General features: G+C 33.5%; 1 protein-coding gene and 1 long non-coding RNA gene across 8 annotated transcripts in view; one reads left to right on the top strand and one right to left on the bottom strand.

The window, feature by feature from the left end:
- Positions 1-742: 742 nt before the first annotated feature.
- Tara (SERTA domain-containing protein 2 taranis) overlaps positions 743-23,404 on the top strand; it is an 83,885-nt gene continuing 61,223 nt past the window's right edge. Inside the window, exons 1-3 of one of the 7 annotated variants that reach the window (XM_072889923.1) lie at positions 743-911; positions 2,134-2,216; positions 2,668-2,715. In XM_072889923.1, coding sequence (XP_072746024.1) covers positions 2,707-2,715 — 9 coding nt within the window. In that variant the 5' untranslated portion in view covers positions 743-911; positions 2,134-2,216; positions 2,668-2,706. Of the gene's footprint in view, positions 2,217-2,667; positions 2,716-23,404 lie in introns of all 7 variants that reach the window. The other 6 variants (XM_072889922.1, XM_072889918.1, XM_072889921.1 and 3 more) reach the window with 6 other exon arrangements.
- LOC140665076 (uncharacterized) lies at positions 15,413-16,652 on the bottom strand. Its single transcript, XR_012046545.1, has 3 exons — positions 16,394-16,652; positions 16,246-16,305; positions 15,413-15,649 (listed from the first exon to the last, which is right to left on the bottom strand). It is a non-coding gene; the product is annotated as an uncharacterized lncRNA (long non-coding RNA).

Here is a 23,404-nt window from a genome sequence, read left to right as displayed (position 1 = left end):
TCGTGTTTGATATTTATTAAGACTAGTATTTATTAAGATCGAGTTTTGATTAATAATATAAATAATATGTACGCCGGCATGTCGCAGAGTGTCTCGCGCCGCTAACCTTCTCGGCGGCAACCTTGAGGACAAAGTTACCACGTGTAAATAACAGACCACGCAATAAGACACGCCGAAAAATATGAATGCCGAGCATCGTATGACAGTGAATTTGTTGTCACGAAATATTTAATGTAAAGTAAGTTTATGCCGAATATCTATTTTCTATTTTATGAGTTTCTCGCTCATTTATTAAATTTTTACATCACCATCTTCTTGAATCACTTGATCTTTATTTTATGCTTTCAATTCGGATGTAATAGGCAAGTCATATTTATATCTATCTTAAAAAGTATGATGAGAGGTATTTTCAAAAAATTAAAGTGTGTTAACAAAATAAATATCGCAATAAAACAATAATTTTTATCTCCCCTTTCAATTTCTTTATCAAATAAATATTTACATTACGCGAAATATCTGTTTAACTTTCTTCTTACGAAACGCGAAGTTAATTAATCGGGTTAATAATTGCTAAAATTATAAAGAAAAAGATCGCTTTATATGTATAATGTTCCGCACTATTTTATGTAATCGTATTCTGAAATATATGATACTGAGCGGTTTGATAAACAAAATAAGCGCCGAAATTTGCGGCAATGACGTACTCGTGACGTAATGTTTATACCTAGGCCATCTTCAGTCTCCTTGGGTCGCCATTCGTACGACGAGACTCGAGCAGGAAGGTTTAGCGGCACGACATGTCGTATTACTCATTGAAATTCGATCGTGTCAAGTAATTAAACGATACCCAAACTTGATCATTCCCTCTGTCATTACAATTAGCATTTATCAACTCGCATGATGAACGATTGGTAAGCTTAATCCTAACCTAAATATTTCTTACATGAAGTATATATCTCGTAAAAATAAGCATCGAAATTTGCGGCGTATCGGCGTGTGACGTATTCGTGACGTAATGTTTATACGTTCATCTTCAGTCTCCTTGGGTCGCCATTCGCGCGACGGACTCGAGCGGGAAGGTTAGCGGCACATGTCGTCGTATTATTCATTGAAATTCGATCGTGATAAGTACTAAACGATACTCAAACTTGATCATTCCCTCTGTCGTTATAATTAGCGTTTATCAACTCGCGCGACGAATAATAATTGGTAAGCTTAATCCTAATCTAAATATTTTTTACATGAAATACTTATATCTCGAAAAAATAACCATCAAAATTTGCGGCGTATCGGCGTATGGCGTAGTCGTAACATATATGTTTATACACAGTGATCTTCAGTCACCTTGTGTTGCCGTTGCCATTTGCGTAATGAGACTCGAGAAAGATTAGCGGCGCGACATGTCGATGTATTATTTATTGAAATTCGATCGTAACAAGTTTAAACGATGCTCAAACCCAATCATTTCCTGTAATTATTACAATTAGCGTTTATCAACTCGCACGATTAACACTGGTATAAGCCCCCCCCCCAATCTTAATCTAAATACATACTTCTTACATGAAATATATCTCATGCATCGCACTTTTAAAATTATTCCGATAATTTGCTCATCATTTTCGGATTGCAAACGTGAAGCAATCACCGGATTGAATGATTTAAGTTCATTTGATTAAGCAACAAAAAGCCGTGATATGTATATCGATCGTAATAATACATTTATCTCGTGCGAACAATATTTTGTTGTCTGTATACCTTTGAATAATATATAACAGCTTAGCCATTAACTCAATTTTTATAATAATATACATTATCTGGTGGAAATTATCGATATTATTCTTAACTTTCCATTGAAAAAACATGACAGATACGGGACGGATCGAGTTATGTGTATACTATTTCTTAACATCTTATTAGAGATTAACCAGGTGATAACGTAAAGACTCGGTATAAACCATCCATTGTCGAGTACCAAACGGATCGTAGCTTTCGCAGTTTTTTTGTTGTAATATAATTACGTGTCATACGTACGATTAACATCGGAAGTATTGTACAAAGTGCCGCGCGATTGTTGTATCTTATTGATTAGTGCGCGCGATTATAATTAACAGTATTTTCGTGAGTGTCATGAAGAAACAGCAAGAAATGAACAAGAGTGAGGAGGAGGAGAAGGAGGAGGCCCGGGAGGTATCAGGTTACGGTGGAACAACCGTGAGGTGAGCATAATTTACAACTTATTTATTATTTATTACTTGTAAAATTAATTAATAGTGATCCATTATAGATTATTGTATAATTCAAAAATACTCTAAATATTTTATTATTTAAAAGAGAAAGTTTTTATATAATTGTGTATTTAAAAGAGAATTTTTATAATAAATATTTTTTATAATTAATATTTTTATATACATATATAAAATATTTCTATTGTAAGTTTGAGATTTATAATTATTTTGGTATAATTAGAATTAGATTTTTATTTATCATATTTTCCTAACATCTGTATTCAATAATTTTTTTTTTTATTTTGAAAATATAATTGTTTTCATTAAATATTTGTCTAAAAAGAAGTGAATAAAAAATTTAATTGCGCGCAATAATTATGTTTGGAAATATTAAGTAATTTGTAAACATTATAAATTATTAGAATTCATTTGCATTTTACAGATCAGCATTGGCTACAATTTCATCATTGGGTATCATACCATGTATGCGGTGAGTGGTAGATTATTTTTTATTTTATATAATAATCTTGAGAGTAGAGAGAGATAGCAACATTTTTTGTTAAAATAATGATTTTAGATAACTTAAAAAAAAACGCCAGATATATAAAAAATATTCAGAATATCATCATATGTTATTTTCTTTCATATATACGATTAGAAAGTTAAGTTTAAGTTTAATTTCGAACTAACGAGTCTTTGTACGCTGATTCTATATATACACAGTCATTTCTACATGCCTGCTTAGTACTGCTTACTAGCAAATTTTAAATTTTCGCTCTAAAAACGCTCCATACTTTAACAAGGTTACACAGTTACGTTTTCAATTACACAACGAATAGTAAGAATGTCCTGTATTTCTTAAACTCTTAACTACACATTTCCTAGATACACTCCTGTCGTTTTTGCCTCTGACTCAATCCTCGAGAGATTGGGGAAAGAAATGACGTTTCTCTAAGCAATTTCTGGATTTCTCATTGCTTCATTCTTACCATTGTTGAAATAATTTTTCCTTTAATCATTTTAATTTTTTTCTTAAAGTTTAACGTATATGTATCTTGTAAATTTATATATATATATATATATAAATTTCTCTTTCTCTATTTATCTATTCATCTATTTATCTGTTTATCTATCTATCTTCCTCTCTAAGATAACATGAGAAAAAAAGCATAAATTATTATATTATGATTCTGACGCAACTGTACTCCTAATAATATTTTACAGCAATGTATATAATTAGATAAACATAAATATGTAAAATTCATAATTTCTTTTACACTTTGGAGAATATTTCTATACTTATTCCAGATATGATTAATTTAATATTTACTCTCTTATTTATTGAATTTTTTATTTATATAATCTTTTGTAAGTTCTTTATAATATACCAATAATAATGCATTATTGTAAATGGTGCATTAACATGAGAGAGGAATCCCGTAAGAATGTTTCCTAGGCGGTGAGCGGATAGCGGGTAACGCATGATTCACTCTCTATGACTCAAGCTCTAGTCGCTTCAGTCGCTCTATTCGCGCGGGAGAAGGCGCGCCCGGATCACGGCATAACGTTTTCCAATCCGAGTCAGCGACTTCTCCGCAGTTAATGTCGTGGAAGAAAAGAGTCAGGCGTGGCTATATGCTAGCAAATATTATGTCACCAATATCGATGTTTCTTTCGATTTTTTTGCAATTAGCAGCAGACTTAATTCTGATTTTAATAGACAAATATTACTACAATATTACTATATAAAAATTTATTAATATAATTTTATGAGGCCTATTACACACGTGTACACATATACACACATACACACTTGATCGAGGAAAAAATACAGACTGTGTCTCGCTGTGTATATAGTAATGAAAAGAGTATACATATAAATACATCTTAATACATATAAATTATATATGTAAGCACTATACGTATGAAAATGCATTTCACATATAAAAGTGAATAAATCCTAATCATTTTACTGATACACGTCAAATTAATAGTAGATTTAGCAAATTCTATTTAAAACTAATGAAATTTCTGAAACAATTAAATGAAATGAGACTCTTTTCTCTCACTTATTTTTTATAATAATCGCGAATGAGTATTGAATGAATAATAAATGAAATTCATAACACTCACATTAAAGCATGGTTTACCTACGAAATTTCATCGTTTACATTCCAAACATCATTACTAATTTATCTCTAAGTCAGAAATTATGCAAAATAATAAATCGTCTGTTATTGAAGAAGACACATTGACAAAAATATAGTTATGAATATAAATATATTTCATTGCTAATTATGACATATGTGAGCATCTTTAAAACGATTGTAGATATTATTTTCGCTTTTCAAGTTTTGTTTAATAAATTTGATATTAGAATTTTCTGTAAAAAAGAGATGCAAAAAATCAAAATAAAAATATTTCTCAAATCTCTTATAAAAGACACGAGTTGTAACCAATATCACAAAGAGAGAGATTAATAGGGGATATTTCAAAAACTTGGATGTACCAATTCGTGATTTCAAAAATATGGAATTCAACTCTGCGAAATGAAGGAGTCTAGCGAATTCCTTTTAATCCATATGTTCCTTGGGGTTTAAGGGATTATAAATTAAGAAAGAAAGAAAAAAAAAGAAAAATGAATGGAAAAAAAATAAAATTATGATGTAGAAAAGAATCAGTAAAAGAAAAAGAGATTGGCACTGGCATGAACGAAGAGTTGGAAGGGAAAAGAAAAGAGACAATAACATAGTTGCATAGAGAAGGGACGAGAGAAACGGAGCCATAGATATTAGAACGCAGATGGAGAGTCGTAGATGGAGAACGGTTGTTAGTTTGCTAGGCTTGGCATCGTCGTCGTCGTCATCATCATCATCATCGTCGTCGTCGTCGTCGTAGCCGAACATCCTCGGACGATGATGTTACCGTCGACCTCGTGCAGGCGTCCCTTGCTAAAGTAGGTTAGGTCGATGAGGCCACGACGATGCTGCCATGGTTTCTGCGCAGCGCTCTCGATTCTACACCCCCTCTTCTTTCCTCCTCTCACCATCCTCTCTCTTTCTCTTTATTTCACTATCTCTTTTTCTCCTTCGTTTGTCTTTCTTTCTCTCTGCCCCTTTATCGCGCTCATTCTCTCTCTGCATGTTTATAACTCTATCTTTTTTCTTCGTTGCTTCTATCTTGCGCTCTCTCTCTCCTCTCTCTCTCTCTCTTTCTCTCTCTCTCTCTCTCTCTTTCTCTCTCTATTTTTTTTCTTTTAATCTCTGTTACTCTGTTTCTCTATATCTCGCCTGCTTTCTCCCTCTGCCATCTATTTTTCTCTGTTTTCCCTTCACCCCTCACCGCCACTATTACACATATTCTCTCTTTTTCTCTCTTTTTTTTGCTTCTCCGTCACTCTGACGATTCTGCTACCAAGTTGGCGATTCTACAAATCGTCACTGCCAGCTATTGCACGATCGATTTCTCACCATGTTTCTGCTTCTCAAAAATCTAAAAAATTTCTTCAAAGTTTGATTCAAGCGCGGATTTGAGTTTTTCAATTTTGAAAAATTGTTTATAGATTTGTGCGATACAGGATTGTTAATATATAACTTTATCTACGAGTTTTATAATCTCTATCCGAGATAAAGATTTTATATTCATAAAAGAAATAATCCGTAGAAGAAGAAAGTATTAAAAATAGTATAAAAAATATTAAGAAATTTTTTTAATTATCTTTGAGATTTTGAAAATACAAGAATTCATAATGGTTTTGCGAAATTGTATATCAATTTTTATCAATTCACTTGTTACGTACATAATATTTATATTACATAGGGAGAGCACTTAAAAATTTACTTGATACCGCGATTAAGATATTAGTAACTAATTCTCTCTACTTTTGAAATTATATGCATATTCTTTATATATATATATATATATATATAATTTATTACATAAGTAACTATTGCTTAAAATTAAGATTTTCATGCAGATATATAATGTTATCTATGACTTACATTAACCATTTAGTCTATCTAGAATTACAAAGAAAATGCACGCATAATTTCTTTTTCGCGCCCATTCGCGCTTTTAGACATTTTCGTTTTACGCAAATAGTTCTACACAAGTACGATGCATCATAGACAAATAAATACAATAATGTTTTTAAGTAACATTTCGATCAATTATAAAAATATTGCTAACACTAAAATATTTTATCAATGTGCGTGACATGTTTTTTTATATTTTTAATATATAATACAATGAGTGTAATTTGTGAGTTTTTAATAATTAGCATTATTTTAATTATTGATTAATTTAAGACAAAACTATAATCTAAATATTTAAAAATTTATACAATTATCAAAATTTGTTGCGTTTAAAAAAGCTAAAAAAATAACTACTATTTTGGAAGAACCTGTGTACTAAAATATTTATATTTTTTTTCAATTGAGAAATTTAAAAAATATATTTAAAAAGTAGAATTGTTATTATTTTATATCTACTTGTACTGTGAAATGTAGTAGACATTTTATCGAATACGCACGTTGGAAAAATCGATTGGATTTATTGAAATTCGCGATATTGGGGGTGTTATTAGGATATTAATGTATGCATTACGGCAAACGAATAAATATACGCGCGCAACGGCTGTGGATTGCCGATGGAATTAGTCCCTTTGTACCTCAGAGAGAGGAATTTTGCGTGTTTCAATTAAACGATGATGAATTTTTGAAAGTATCTGACATCGTGCGATTTTTGATTATATTTATCTTTACTTATCAATATTCTTGATTTGTAAAAATATTATTTTTTAATAATTAATTCTTAAAAATTATTTAATAACTTACAATCACTTTGACAATATTTGTAAAAATTTCGACTCAATGTTATTTAAACTTTAAGCTTTGTATTTATATACGTATGACTCGTTTGATTCTAAAATGTTTTGATAAAAAAATTTATAGAAAAAGAGATAAAAAATCGAACTATATAAATGCTCTAACGAAAATTTTTTACTATTATTGCGATATTATTTTTAATATTTTATTAATAATAGATTTATCTTGTGAATTCAAACAATCAATTCAAATAAAAAACTTTCAATTATTGATATTTTCTTAGCTAAGTAACAATATTAGTATTTTATACAAATATTTATATTATGCACTATAATTGTGAGTTTAATACTATAATAAAATAATATAAATAACAAATTTTATACATATGTATTAATAATGAAAATATTAAATTATTGAAATTAATGTGTCAATACTGGATATATTTTTTATTGTTAATTTCTAAAACGGATGTATTTTACTACAGTTAATTTATTCGTATGTATGTGATGGAAATTAATTAATTCTTCACTTTTTCTACTTATAACTAATACAATAAGGATTATTTAGCACTACAAAAACTGATACAATTGATATCACCGATGATTAGAGATAGAATATTTATATATTGATAATTTATTTTATTTTATTACAACCATCTCTGTGTGAAAAATAAAATTAAGATTTTAAGCAGAAAAAAAGTAAATTTTTGATAACGCTGCTTAAAGTTTTAGAAAGTTAGAAACTGAAAACACAAGAGAATGACATACCTAGTGGCGACATAGATGCCGTTACGTTTCCTACCGGTAATATGCCAGCAGGGAGAAATTCCATGCACGCAAGAACCGTTGTCCGAAAATCGACAATGATTAAACAACAGAAAATTTTCTTTCTCTCAATTACAAGTAATAGTTATTTCGTAAGATATTTTTTTCTATAGTGAAGCTTGATTTATTGGTGAAAATAAAAATTACATATTGTACTAACAAAAATATTTTATCATTTAGTAAGTAGCTTAGAGAGCAAGACAGTCAATTTCTTGGAAAAAGTTTAATAATTGTCAATCTAAAGAGAATATAGCCAAGTAAGGAAAAATCTAAAAAAAAACCGTGCATTCTCCTTTTATTATTTATTTCAGTTTGTTAAAAAATTTAACAAACATTTTTAAATATAACTATTTACATACAATTTAAAGATTTTTTTTTTTTTTTTTTTTGGGGGGGGGGAAATCAATCGCGTACGCAGAGTGCAGTATATCTTTCCAATTTTTACGCAATCTTATATTACTCTTTTCTTCGGTTAATATAACCATAAAATCAATTGACTTTTGCAAAAATGGAGCCGTAATGCGCATTTATCGCGAGTAACGATCGAATCGCGAGGTGACACGAGACTACGATGGAAAAAATTCGACTCACTTGGAATTGCGCGGCGAGAGAGCAGATGGACATATCGATCCATCGACACTCGGAGCTCGAAACCCTACCGCCGGCTTGAACGTTATACAGTACAGGCCAACAAATAATACAATTACTATGACGAATATTCGCGACCGGGTATTAATAAATGTATAAAATAGAAATAAAAATTTATTACGATCACATACTATATGCGACTGTATACAGTTACACGTTGTTCTATAAACGCGTGGCGATAAATATATCATAAATAGCGAAATATACTGCTATGCGAATCTCGGAATATGCGACGCGCGCACTCGCTTGCCGCCTAAATCGCGCGAAACATCCTTCAATTTGTATAATCTATATCATCGGTTTTTCATTTACATCCTTCGTACTGCTCTTCTCCGTTCTCTTTTCTCTTGCTTTTATCTGTACTTGTACTATATAATAACGCTCTATGTGAGCGTATATGTTTAAGTCCCAGGTTTCTTGCACTTTACTTTAATATAACTTTTTGAAATAATTTAAAAGTTTCTTGTGTTTGTAACAAGAATGTCAAGATTTACTAGTAATTTTTTTGTTTGTATTATTTTAATTTACAATGTTTATTAAACGTTGTGAAAGTTGTAAAAGAGAGAGAAAAAGAGAAAGAAAGAATTATTTTGTATTTTAATTATTTTAATTTAATATTATATATATTATGCTATACATGGAGTGCGTGTATATTACACATATTATATATTAGTTGTATGTGCATCGTATTTATTATAATAATTAATATATAGCATATATTTCTTATAATATTATTAAATATACATATTCATGAATAGAAAATATTCTAAATAAGTTAATATATAAATAAATTTACATATAATTAAATATAACACACACATACAAATACACGTACAAATACTAAACTAAATTAGAAAAAGTTGAGAGAAATCCGACATATTCTCAGAAATTTCATTAAACTGATGCGATAATCTCTTTTTCGAATCGGCAACATCCGATTACCGTGCTCATCGTTATTTTTCCGACTATTATCGGCGAGCTTCCAAACACGGACTGTTCGGAAGTTCAGCAGCGGCCGCCGATTTCAACCAGTCGATCGTCATAGCGAAATAGACTCGCGAATTGTCCAGCCGGTCGCGCCGGTCGGATGTCGACGTATATCGATCCATCGAACTGGACCCGCGAGCTACCGTGTCGCGCGGGCCGTCAGACGTAACGGACAGGATAGTAAAAGCCCTCTGGTTCCAGTTGGTACGACGGGTCCGTTCGTACATCCGTCCGTACGTCCATCCGCTCGTACGTCCGTCAGCCCGTCGGATAATACCAGAGTTCACCTAAATATAACTCAGAAGCGGGGAGAAACGGAGGGAAGCGTGCGCGGCCGCGCGCGCGCGTGAGCTAGTCGGGTGAACGCGAGAGGAGAAACGGGAGGGAGAGCGAGAGAGTAAAAGAGAGAAAGAGAGAGAGAGAGACAGAGAGTAGTGACGGAGCAGAGGGTGGCAGGGAAAGAGAGTGAGAGAGCGAGAGAGAGAGAGAGAGAGAGAGAGAGAGAGAGAGAGAGAGAGAGAGGATGGGCGAGACAAGGAGCTCCCGATTCACCGCTACGCGTCCAGCTTGCACGGCCAGTTGCAGCTGCATGGACATCATGGCCATGTATTATTTTGTAGCATGTTTAATATATACGCTCGGAGAACAGATCGGGCCGAGTTTCGACCGCGGGAACGACGAGAATTCGACTTTCCGTAATTGAGCACATATATACGTTCATATACATATCTGTACATATACATATATCGCATCGCTGATGAACTCCAAGTCGATCGATCACCGCGTTAAAATCTTGACGAGGCACGTTAATATCTCCCGCGTGTATAGTGCAACACCGCGAGTCGAATCGCCGATCGATTCGACCGAGCAAAAATGGAAACCTGCGGTCACCGTTGTCCTGTATTCTCGAATTATCGTTATTCCACATTTTTGCATAAAAAGACGCGAGACTTTCTCGAATCGTGAGCTTTCAGGATCTACGACGGGGATTTCTAGAAATAGTCATTATCCGAAAGAAATCATTGAAAGACTCATTACAAAATCTCGATTAAAAGGAACAATAGCTTTATTTCTTAATCTAACACTTAAGCTTTCAGATACAATCTCTTCGTTGAAGTGAATTAAATTCCAATTGGATTTAAATAAAAAATGAAGTTTTATTATATCCAATTATATTCTCTTAATAAGCAAATATAAAATATTATATAAAGAATGTATTAATATATAAAAGAAAATCTATATACGTGGAATATTCGATACTATATTTGCACTTATAAAAATTGAATTTTATATGTATATATATTATATTTTATGTATATATACATATTTTATATATAATGTATAATATACATATATATATATATATATAATATTTTTTTATATACAGTTCGATTTTGATTAGAGCAAATATAGTATCGAATATTCCACATATATAGATTCTCTTTCATTTATATATATATATAAATGTGATGCAATATGATACTAGGATTATGCAAATAATTAGGCGATAATTTCGATAATGTGCTGCGTCGCTTTTGCAATCATGAATATTTTACCTGGTAATTATGACCAATATAAGAGAGAACTTGAATTCTCTCATTAGCGTAAGTTAGCGAGGATCGATTATCTATGCTTATACATTAAAATACTTCTAGTTTCATCATTCAGTGAAATAAGCGAGATATTTCGTAGAAATTGTGATTAGAAAAATGCAAAAGTTTTTCGCAGATTTTCTAACGATTTTCTAACAATTTTCCTGGCTTTGGGTTTTATATTCTTCTAGATTGATAGAGAGAGATATCATGACAAACAAAGAATCACGTTTAATTTCTTGTCGTCAGAATCCTTTTTCATTACTTTGATAGTTTTATTGTCAATTACATACACTTATTAATTATCCGCGAAATATTTTACAAGCTGACATGCAGGAGAAAGAATATCGGCCATAATATAAGAGAAAACACTGTTGAAGTATTTACTCGTATAACAACAGTAGACGTACGTGCAATTTTAAATTAAAAATTCATACACGGAGTCAGTTTCACTTACTTGGATTAATTCTATCAACTTTTGTGATCGCCCAAAAACAGTTTTATTTCTGGCCAATCACTATATATTATCTCCGAGAAGTCTTCGAGTTCAATCCGATTCGTCCTTCAATTCCATTCCAACTGGCCATTAGTATATGACGCTAAGCGATCGGGACAAAAATGCTTGCATATTTATGTGAAATATCTTTAACAACGAAAAACGAGATCAAATTCGATATAATAAATTCCAACAATTCGCTGCGTATTGCAATCGTTGTCAGCAAATAACAACGTACAAAAAACGAACGAGCGCATCGTTTCTCCGTGACCAAAAAACAATGCGATATTGAAATTTCGATTTTTAATTCAGTTATCACAGATGTCGAGTTCATTTCTCTCTGGTACATAATAATAACAAAGAAAAAATTTCTCGCTATATACTTTGAAAAAAAGTTTTAATTTTTTCCTTTTTAAGCATATTTATGCGCATATTGTATTACCTCGGCGGGCTTGCTATGTATTTTCATATCTATGTTGCGAGAAATTATAATATTCATTAAGATTATATAGGATTGTTTTTTTATCACGAGAAAGTATATAATCGAGGCTTTGGCTTATTGAGATCGATGTCGAATGCAGCGCGCATTTTAGACTCAACAACTGCAATGTTAAACCAAATTTTCTGCCTTATCGGTGCAATCTAAAACAACTTCGAGGATATTGAACCGATAAAGCAAAACAAATATAAATAGATATACAGTTTTAGAATATCCGTTTCATTTTGCTTTTTACATTCCACAATCGTCTAATTGTAAAAAGAGACTAGATCGTGCTGTAAATCGTACTTAAAATCATATATTACTTATATTTTCGATCAAATTAATATATGAAAAAGTATACTAAAAGCTTAATATAAAAAATTAAGATTTATTGTATATTTATGAAAGGATGTTCCATCGTGAAAGACGTCGAGTCCGCACGACATTATTTGTAAGGGATAACTGTGCGTCGAATAATTTGCAGAAAATGTCAAAAGTCTAGCAGGTCCTCTACCAGGTACTCGTTAGATTCATTTTCCACGAGACTCGTGCTTGCAAAGCGTGCTTACAAGACGCAGGCGGAGAACGCCGCGCCGCGCCGCGCCGCGCCGGTAGCTCTCTCGCGGAGCGTCCTTACGTCCCATTCGAAAATAATACGGCGCCTCTCGTTAAATTACCCGCCCGCTCGTTCCGCGTCGTCCGCGCGTAATGCGTCATCCCCTTTCCCTCCTCTACCGCCACCATCATCCCTCGCCCACCGCCCCCTCCTCTCCCCGACGTAATGTACATAAATACATTTAATCTCGCTTCTGCTGCCCTCCTGATATTTTTCGAGAGATCGATCGAGCCGCGCGGTCCCACATTTTCCCTGCTAATTCCGAGATCTTGTTTGTGAATTTCGGTCGACGTTGGCGCGTTCCAAAATTGGTATTGGCGATCCCTGGCAGCGCCGAGTTTCTGGCTCGAGCGCTGGGGGTATGGCAGAAGCGCGCGGCTATAATAAAGGCGCCCTCCCCTCATCCCCGCATTTCCCGCGCCTCGCCTCGCCATGTCCCGTCCCGTCCCGTCCCGTCCCGTCCCGTCCCGTCCCGTCCCGTTGCATCCTGCCACGAAGCTCTTCGCTTTGCCTCGCCTCGCCTCGCCTCGCGCTTCCATACTACCGCCGCGCACTCGCTCGCTCGCTCGCTCGCTCGTTCGTTCGTTCGTTCGTTCGTTCGTTCGCCTGCTCGCTGTTCGCTCGGTCCCGCTTCGCCGGGTGGCGGCGTACCCTCCTCCGACTCTCGCCGCTCGCTCGGAATCGGAAAGGGGAGACCGCGTTGGCGCGCGCAGGCGCGAGGGTCGAATGGAAAAAAATCGGCCGGGCTGACGACGGGGGATGGTCGTCGTATCGATCGCGCTAACATCGGGGACCGAGAGAGCGCCGGAGTCTACGGGTATAACCGTGAGAGATGCAGCCACGATGACGGCGCGGGGGCTATACTCGCTACGAACGAGAGTGAATGACGTACCGCCGAATCCTGGAGGACTCGATTATTATGCCTTTCAACATTATAATGAGAACGACGATAGCTCTCTTCTAGCGCGATGAGATCACGCGACTTGCCAATTCTGTTATTACTGTCGAATTAATTCAGTACAACGCGCATACGTTATATATAATTACTTTAGATGATTGGAATTTATGCTTGTTCTGAGTAACGGCAAATCATTAACGGAGAACTCGCTTCTCGTCAGGTTCGACTTTACTTCTCCTTTGTATCCTGCGCAAGAGAGGCACAAGGTAGCACGCGTTGCCGGTCTCAGAAAAAGCCTCATCCGTTTATACGTTCAACAAAGCGCGCAACAAAAGTCAGGGTCGACGTTGCACGAGCGTGTCCGATGTTACTCGAAGTTGTGGCGCGACGGCGAGGAGGATAGGGACGGATACGGAGAGAAATGGTGAGATAGAGAGGAACCGAGCGAATAGAATGTTGCCAAGAGGGGGGGAAGGATGGGGAACGAGGGGGATGACGAGGAGGGAAGCGCGTTCGACGCACGATGGATGCAACGGACTAAAAATCTCGGATATTTTCGGCCACGCTCGTCCGCCATCGGATGTAAAATTTATACAAAAATACAAATGCGCGACGAATATTAGCCGGCGTTACGTATGTTATAACTGAGAGAGCAGTTCGCGATAAATTCTCGACTTTGTTCGACATTGACTGGCGTTGCATCCGTGCGACCGCAGCGCCGTAATGTAATAAAAAGCTGTAATATTAATCGTAGCAAAAACTGGATAATTATTCACAATTCTGGCGTCGCAAACTATCTGAGAATTACGCTCAAATAATATACTAGCTCGAAAATATTGATAGATGTCATTCAGTTTATATAGAAAGTCAATCTGCAAAAAACAGGACCGTCTTTAATATTGAGATGACCCCGGGGGTCATAATGCAATGAGCCTCATCACTAATAAAAAAACATCAATTTTAATGCTATTCATTTGTGAGACCTTAAAACAGCAAATGCAAAGCTAAAAAATGGAGATTTATTTAATATATAAGATTTATGTTTATTTTAAACACACACAGATGAGAATTTATCCAGGCTTCCATTGCAGCCATATTGGATTATGATATCTAAAACGAATAGTCATGTGAATATTTTGTACACTGTACACGTTGAAATAAATTAGATTTCTTCATATCGTGTCACAATTTTTATTTGATACAAATATAAAGATTTATGAAATGTTGCTAAATGACTACGAACGTTGATCGATCGTTATATGTTAATCCAATATGGCTATAATAAGTCAGAAACTTTAATATAAATTTTACATTTAGATTTAGCATATTATTTAATTTCAATATTAATACCATTATATATATAAATTTATAATTTAATCACACAATACAAACAAATGTTTTATTATCACATCTGATATATACATATATTGCATGCTACTTATTATGATAAACGCGATAAATTAAAAAGTAAAATACTTCAATTGTAAAAATAACTATTACTACGAGCTAATGAAATAATTTAATTTTACAAAAAAAATAATATAATCCAGCAATGTAAAGTGCGAAATACATATGTTAGATATTTCATTTATATCATTTTACGTGTATATGTATACATAAAAATTACTGCAAAATAATTAGACAAAATAATAAAGAACGATTTTTTAGATGAAGAGGCAAATCTTTTCTTATTTTTAAGATACGCCATATAATTGTGATTACTGTTTTAAAAATATATTAAATTATTCATTTTGATTATATAATTGAATATACATTAAACAGAGAATGGATATATATTAGCATAGACAAAATATTTTCTTAAATGTCTTTTTTGTTTCTCGCAATATTAATTTTCTTTCTCATTTTTATTAATATAATTTTCCAGTAAATTATTAAGACAATAAATATATCAAAAGTTCTTTCTTTCAAAGATATTTTTTATTTATCATATTTTATTTTTTATTGGATTATCTTGAAGGTTCCATGTATATTCTAAACTGCTGCTATGTCATTTGCTTTACTTTCGCTATCTTCTGCTTGCGAAATTTGAAAATATCTGTAAGGATAACAACAATGAATGCTCTTACATTTCCTTATAAAAAGAAGAAGTAAAATAGTTTATAGAGAAAGTACTAAAAAATCTTAAAAATTTATACATTCAGAAAAATTTATGTGACTAAGAAAACAACATGTATACATATAAACTGTCTTTAATTACGATAATAGTCTAATTTACACATAATAATATACACATTGCTTTTTTTTAGCTTTCTAAAAAGAAGTTTAAACTGTCTTAATATTATTATAGAAAACTTATGTTTTATATTTGATCAAATCATAATCCTTCTAGTGTAAAATAACTAAACTTTTAGAATATTATCAAATTTAATTGAATTATGCGATAAACTACACATTTGTTTGAAAATAGTATTTTTGATCCATTATTTACAAATTTTTCTCTATACAATTTTAAATTTTATATTGTAAAACAAAATATGAACATATTGAGACAAAATAGCATTATATCTTATGGAAAAATGTTGTAATAATATAACAACGATACAAAGATAATATTGATAAATTACTTTGATTGAAAGAAGAAAATTTAATATAATATTAAGACTTAAAAAAGTAAAAAATATAAATACTTACATTGCTAGGCACTCCGTGAAATCTTTTGAACACGATATCCTAAGATTCAATTTCATTTATCTGTAATAAAATTTATCTGTAATATCAACTATATCTCCATAATATGCGTAAGTGATCCATTATATATAGATTACAAAATTATACGTACATGTCAACTATAGCGCGATCCTTACGTTAGTCGGCCAAGTGCTTGTAAGTTTCACATTGTCGCTCATTGTCCCGTGTCCTGGTGTTATTTCAGATTGAAAAAGGAGCGCACAATTTTTGTGCGCGACCGTACGTACCCCGTAGAAGCTGCCACATGGCGTAGCAGCGCGTTGCCATTTTCATTTAACGTGTCACGCCACCGCCGTCGTCGCCACGCGAGAGACGAGCATTCGGCACGCCGCGAATGTGACAGCCGGACCGAACGCTTCGGTTAAGGTCGAGCGAATTCGGTCCTCGTCGGATTTAAATATCGGCCGGAAGTAGGACCACCGTTCACTCGCGCAGCATCGCGAAAAGGGATGAGAGGGAGGGGGTGAGGTTGGAAGGCCGCAGAAGATCCTTTCGGCGACTCTTAAGCAGAATCGCGTATTATAGATTCTAGAATTATAACAATACTATAGCAGCGCATGTTTTTCTGGATATTTCTATTAATATTAAATAGATAAAGAATTCCGAGTATGGTTCCCTAATTTTTTTTAATTTTTAGAATTGAACAGATCTGATTCTGCATTACTCTTTCACGCTGACATATAAAATATATATTATGTCCTATACATATATAAAATATATTGGACATCTTTTATATTTATATATATTCTCCTTGATTAATTTGAAATCGAGTTTCTCTCTCTCTCTCTCTCCCTCTCTCTCTCTCTCTCTCTCTCTCTCTCTCTCTCTTTCTTTCTCTCCCCCTCTCCCCTCCCCCCTCTCTATCTCAATAGCCTAAATTTTTCAACAAAAATATTGAGAAATCAATAATTTTTAAATCAGTGATTAAAAATGAACGATTTTTGAAGAAAAGAAATTTTTAAAATGCAAAATTTTCATGTCTAATTTAAAAAAAATAATATTTTTAATTTTTGAATTACTTAAAAATATATCAAACAAACAATCGAAAATAGTGAAATTTATGGTAAACAATAATTTTTCTCGGTGCTTTTAGTAAGGAATTAATCAAGAAATTCATAGATGTAAAGAATGAGCTAATATAGAAGAGACTTGTATAGTAATCATGGAATATGAAACAGATAAAATGTCAACCATAGTATATATATTTAATGTTAAAACTGCGGGGAAAGCATGAAAGCAATATTTGCTTTCATGTGTTTTTATTCCGCAAAAATATATTATCTTTCAAAAGTCTATTATAAAATACGTAAAAACAATAAAAAGATAACTTTGCACATTGAATTTCTTTTAAATAATTGGCAGTGCTTTCTATTGTCCTTTGAGCGAGGAACTTTGCCAAAAATAGATATATATATATATATAATAGCATTGTTTGGAAAATATCTAGATATCAAGTACAAATAATAATAGCGCCTAGTGGTAGTAACAGTACACAGTACTGACGTAGACGATAAAATCAATTGGAAAAGAAGACGTGAGAGAAAATTGAAAAAAGAAGATATAGGATATCTCAGCCGTTTGTCTTGACGGCAAATTTTTTTTCAATATATATTTTGATATATATATATATATATATATATCAAAATATATATATATATATATCAAAATATATATATATATATATATCAAAATATATATATATATGTATATATATATATATTTTTAAATTAAAAAAATCTGTCATAAACATAAAAATAAAAAATTGTTCTAATAATAATTATTATTAAAAATAATCAGAAAAAAGAATTAGTGATATCTGATAAATTACCACAGATAAACAGTGATTTCCTGGGAGACTAAAGCAAATAATAATACTCATACATGTCTTTAATTGTATAATCGAGAAAAATAAGTTTATATTAACACACACATACAATAAGTATTTTTCTTTTTATTCGTAATATATAAAAAATTGACAAATATATTTTTCACACAACAAAAATTATTCTGAAATTCATATATTTACCGGATTAAGTTTCATTAGTTTTTATATAAATCTGTTCGTTGATAGAAACTGAATCATGAATATAAAAAAAAAATATCGCGGATAATACTAATTCCGATGTACAAACAATACATTACGCATGCGTATCAAGAATGAAATCGTTGTGCGAATATCCGGATATTAAGATAGTCGGGTGGTACAGCGGCAGCCGCTAGAAACCGAGCGTGACTGTACAGGTTCCTCAGGTATGTACGGACCAGGTGGAAACGTACTTGCGAAGGTAAACGGGATCTCTTCACGCTCGACCTCGTCCCAACTTCGATTCGCAACCAACGATCGACCAATGATCGACGAGAGTCCGCGAATCATCACGTGTTTACGTACGCAAGGCTGTATGGATTTATCGTATACACGACACTATTGTTACTGCACTATGGTTACGTTGGAAATCTATCGCGAAGCGAGTAACTGCGAGATGCGTACATTCTGCGGTTAACCCTGAACTATTATACGGGATGTTTACGAACTCCATCTGGCTTAATTTACAACATAGTAAAGTTAATTTAAAGTCGATTACTTCTTGATGTAAATGCCAATGTATCAATGCTTTTGATAGTGAAAAGCATTTTCAGTAAATTCTCAGAATGTGTGTGAAAATTTGAAGAAGTTTAATTTTTCATTTATTTTCAAAGATGTGGGAGCTATTTTTTTAAAATGTATATACTATATATATATATATATACTGGCAACAGGAACGTAAAGAAGTGAAAAAACTGTTAATACCAACTCGAAACGTTCAAAGATGTATTAGATTAAAAGAAAGATTTATTTTTACGATTATTAATTTTGCGAGAAATGATTAATCCTGCATAAAAAGTTTCACTACATAAATTTTGGGGCTCATTAGGCCTTTCGATACATAATCGCGCGATATGAATCTTCGAAAGTGAGTTAATGGCGGGCGTTATTAGTGCGACAAGGTGAAACCCAGGGGCAGAAATGTCTATTGATTTTTCGAAGAAAACTCGGCATCCCTTCTCTTGGATCCGCCGCCGCTAACCTACATTCGAGTTATAGCGGCGGTACGAAGTCTGATAAAACGCGTCCGATAATGAGACTCGCGGCATATCGCGTCGAGATAGGGACACATTACTTTTTTCCGATGAAAAAAACAGGCTTGTCGCGATTTTTCTAATGCATGTCTCAACTTTTCTTTCTGCTTTCTCTTGCGCTAAAAAAAAGAAAAAGGAAAAAAAAATTAAACGGACATGAGGAACGAGCACGATATCGCGATTCTCACCGATCATTCGAATTTCATTGGTTCCGTTGGACGATGTGGCTCCCTTTAAACCGTTCCCGTTTTTGGGGGTGAACACGCCAGGATACCGAGCGACGGAGAGGGCGACTCGGTCGCAACCCCCCTTTCGTACTCGCGCCGAGGGGGATCGATCCGCGTTCACTCTGCGCACCTACCCCTGCGGCAAAACCCAAATCCGAATCCCGCTCGAAGAGCAGGAGCAGCGCCGGCTAAAATCGCCCGCGTTTTTAGCCGGGGCAAATTTTCGACGTGGCACGGTGCCGCGCTGATTAAGCGAGATGATCTATACGATTGTTTGATATTTTTGTTAAATTAAATTCATCAAAACCAATGTAATTTCAATAATTTTAACTAGATACTGGAGAACAATCTCTATGTTTGTTTTCGACAATGGACACAATGAAATTCGATTGCACCAGTTACAATTTTTTAAAGGAAGAATATAAATATACTATAAATATATACCGAAGGTAATAAATAAACCTAAACTATAATAAATTATATGTACTACAATCTTTGTTCATTGTCGCACAAAATTATCCCCGCTGGTGCAATCTAACTCCACCTTAGGATATTGCAAGAGCGCTATTAGCAAAACGACATTATTACGTTCTCTTGGGACTGTCATAAAAAAAAGTAGTCACCGAGTGGCGACTATATAAAATGTAATTACATAATGTGACGAAATGTGGCGATAATTAATTCACTGTGAATGCCGAAAGCATTAATTGCAAATAAATAGATTAATTAAAATAATACCGAAAAATTTTCTTTCTCTGTATCTTGTAGAATACGGATTTAGAAAATCGAATTAGTTATTGTCAGATAAAAGATGAGACAAGTCGACAAGAGACATTTTGGTTCGGTTGACTTTGGGCCGGCTCTGTGTGTGTTTGTGTTATAAATTTCTGCGCGGATAAACCGCGAGAGTTCCGACCGCACACGCGCACTCTGGTCGTTCGCGGAGAGTGTATCGGATGGTCCACCGAGTCTACCTCGAGTTCGGGCATTCTAGCTAGAAAATTTACAATCGAGTTCGCGGAGAGTTGAAGATTCGCGAAAGGCTATGGTTCCGTAAGGACGTACGATCGATACGGAAAAGTCTCTCGAAATCCTGAGTAAAGCTTCGCCTCAACTACTATTTCGCGTAATTGCAATCATCAGATCTAAACCGGGTCTATTCGTCCCTGCGTAATTTCATACGATCCTCTAACAATAAGACAAAAGTTGTCGAGATGAGTTCCGCGAAAAGTTGGCTCTAATTTTATCAGAAAATGAAAGATTGAAAAAAATTCATACGATAACATCTTATAAAATAGAAAATATTTTATTTCACATTTATTTATTTCTATACAATAATTTCACCTAAAAAATCTCTTGAATTTTAACTGTCGATGATATTTATTCTTCTCTTTAGTTAACTTTTCCGATAATATGAAAATCTTTCAAGCTATGAAAACAGTAAAAAGAACACTCTAAAGAGAACGAAAGAGATGTCCATCATAATAATCTTCAATGAAAAAGTCAGAATGTACGTTCTTTTATAGTCTTAAAAAAAAGAAATCGATCAGAAGATGAAATAATAACTTTTTCCCGATTGCAATCTATTAAACCTTTATTTACAATATATATATGTCCACACCATTTTAATGTATCAATGATCTTAGATATAACAAAATAAATAAAGCTTAAACGATCCAATAAATTTTATCCAATATAGAATAAAGAAAAATTCAAATATTGCATGTATAATATTATTTATTATATAAATATATATATATATTTTTTTTTTCTTAAATAAATTAAATGAGCGCAAGAATTATTATTAAAAAAAGTTTTGTATTTTATAGAAGTTATCGTAGACAATTTCCGAGCACAAAGATTAAATAATATTTCGGCTAAAAAAATATAATAATTTATGTAACAAACTCTATACTTATAAATATTTAGTAATAAAAGATTTGATTTTTTATTGTTAACTTCACGCATGTATCCCCATGTGGGAACAAGTAATTAAGTTAAAGAATATCAAAACGAACATCCAATTTCATGTGTTTATCGGACATTCGGTTGCGAGGAATCGCGTAAACGAGAGAACAAGAGAGGATCAACAAGCGTGGGTGGATGAGGGAAGTAGAAAGTTGTCGATGATCAAATAATTTTCAGGAATCGCGAATAAATCGAGGGGTTTGCACGCTCGGCTCGTGTGCATTTTCGAAATTCCAGGAAGAGAGCCATTTTACATGCAGAATTAACGTTGCGCACGCATACATACTTACTATATATATGCATTTGCTGCGTATAACTATTCCAATCCAAACGAATCGAATACATTGCTCGAAAGTCCATTCATCGTGGCGTTCATCTCGATACATATATATATATATATGCTCTTCATGCATCATCGATGGGTAAAAATGCAGCGGACACGCATTCTCCACCTTGTGCTATCAGCACATCTTTCCATTATGATGTATTAATACTTACAAATTCGGAAATTAAAAATTAGAAACGGATATCCTGCGATTATGTGAATTATGTATCTATCTGACGAATAATCCGATGAAACAAGTGTGTGAGAACAATAAAATTGATGTAACTAATAATCGCTTTGTAATTATCTCCTTTAAAAGTTGATCGTCACTGAAATGGAATCTAACATTATATGAAACCTTTATTTTTGTAAATTAAGAAAATATTAGCTATCGCGTTAGATTTATAGCATACTTTTACAACGTAATACACAATATCAATTTGGGGGAGGGAATTCATAAAGTAATTTCTATCAGAATATAACAGTCTTTCCTATTTACTCATTTCTCCAATTGTCATTGTTGGCTTCTTCATTTTTAAAGCGCAACTCTCCGTACTTTAATATCCAATTCTATAGAGAAGATATTTTCTGAATTATCACATTTTCAATGAAAGAAGAAAAGCAGGTAGAAAATGAACAAATTAAATTATTATTTTAATTAAATAATTTTATTTTTTGAAAACTCTAAAGATTATTAAAATAAAATGATATTCTACGTAAGATATAATAAAAGGAAAAATAAAATTTCTATAATGGCAATACATAAACTTAACTGTTATAAATTTACTAATAACAATATGTTCTTATTATTTTATTATAATATAAAAAATTAATAAAGCGCTCTTGTAGAATTCTTGTCTGTGAAAATATAATATATTATGTAATATAATTATATAAAAATTAATAAATGTTTTGTAAGATGAGACGCGTGTCGCTCGACAGTTTACATTGTAGAAAATCTCGCGGCTACTGCCGGGTTAACGAGAGATCCGCGTGCGGTATGCATCTTGACATTACATCTTCGTATTTTGCGCCGTGGGCGTTATACAGCGTGTCAATATATTTTTCTCGCCACGTTCCGGTTTGTCCGCATTTCGCGTATAATCAGTAGCGTCAAGCCCCACGCCGGTATCGCAGTCAGTTGGCATTACGGTTAGTCGGTATCCGCGGGTTAGGTCGGTACTACAGAATGTCGATAATAGGCCGCCATCGCTTTTATCCATCGGAATTGCGCCCGTCGATAATTCGTAGGGACGAAAGGCGGGAAATGGAAGAAGGAAGGGCGAAGAAGGTGACAGGAAGAGAGAGGCGGACATCGTGAGAATCGTCGGGATGTACAGGGGATGGTGGAGGATAACGCGAGCGGTTGGAAGGACGGGGGAGGATGTGGCGAGAGGAAACAGGTAGGGGTAGAACGCGTTCATGGAGAAGAGAGAGAGGAGAGAGAAAGAGAAAGAAAACGAGG

Source organism: Anoplolepis gracilipes, chromosome 4 (assembly GCF_047496725.1).
Source record: "Anoplolepis gracilipes chromosome 4, ASM4749672v1, whole genome shotgun sequence".
NCBI classification, from domain to species: Eukaryota; Metazoa; Arthropoda; class Insecta; order Hymenoptera; family Formicidae; genus Anoplolepis; species Anoplolepis gracilipes.
Note: the sequence above shows the minus strand (reverse complement) of the source record. Positions and strands in the feature narration are given on the sequence as shown.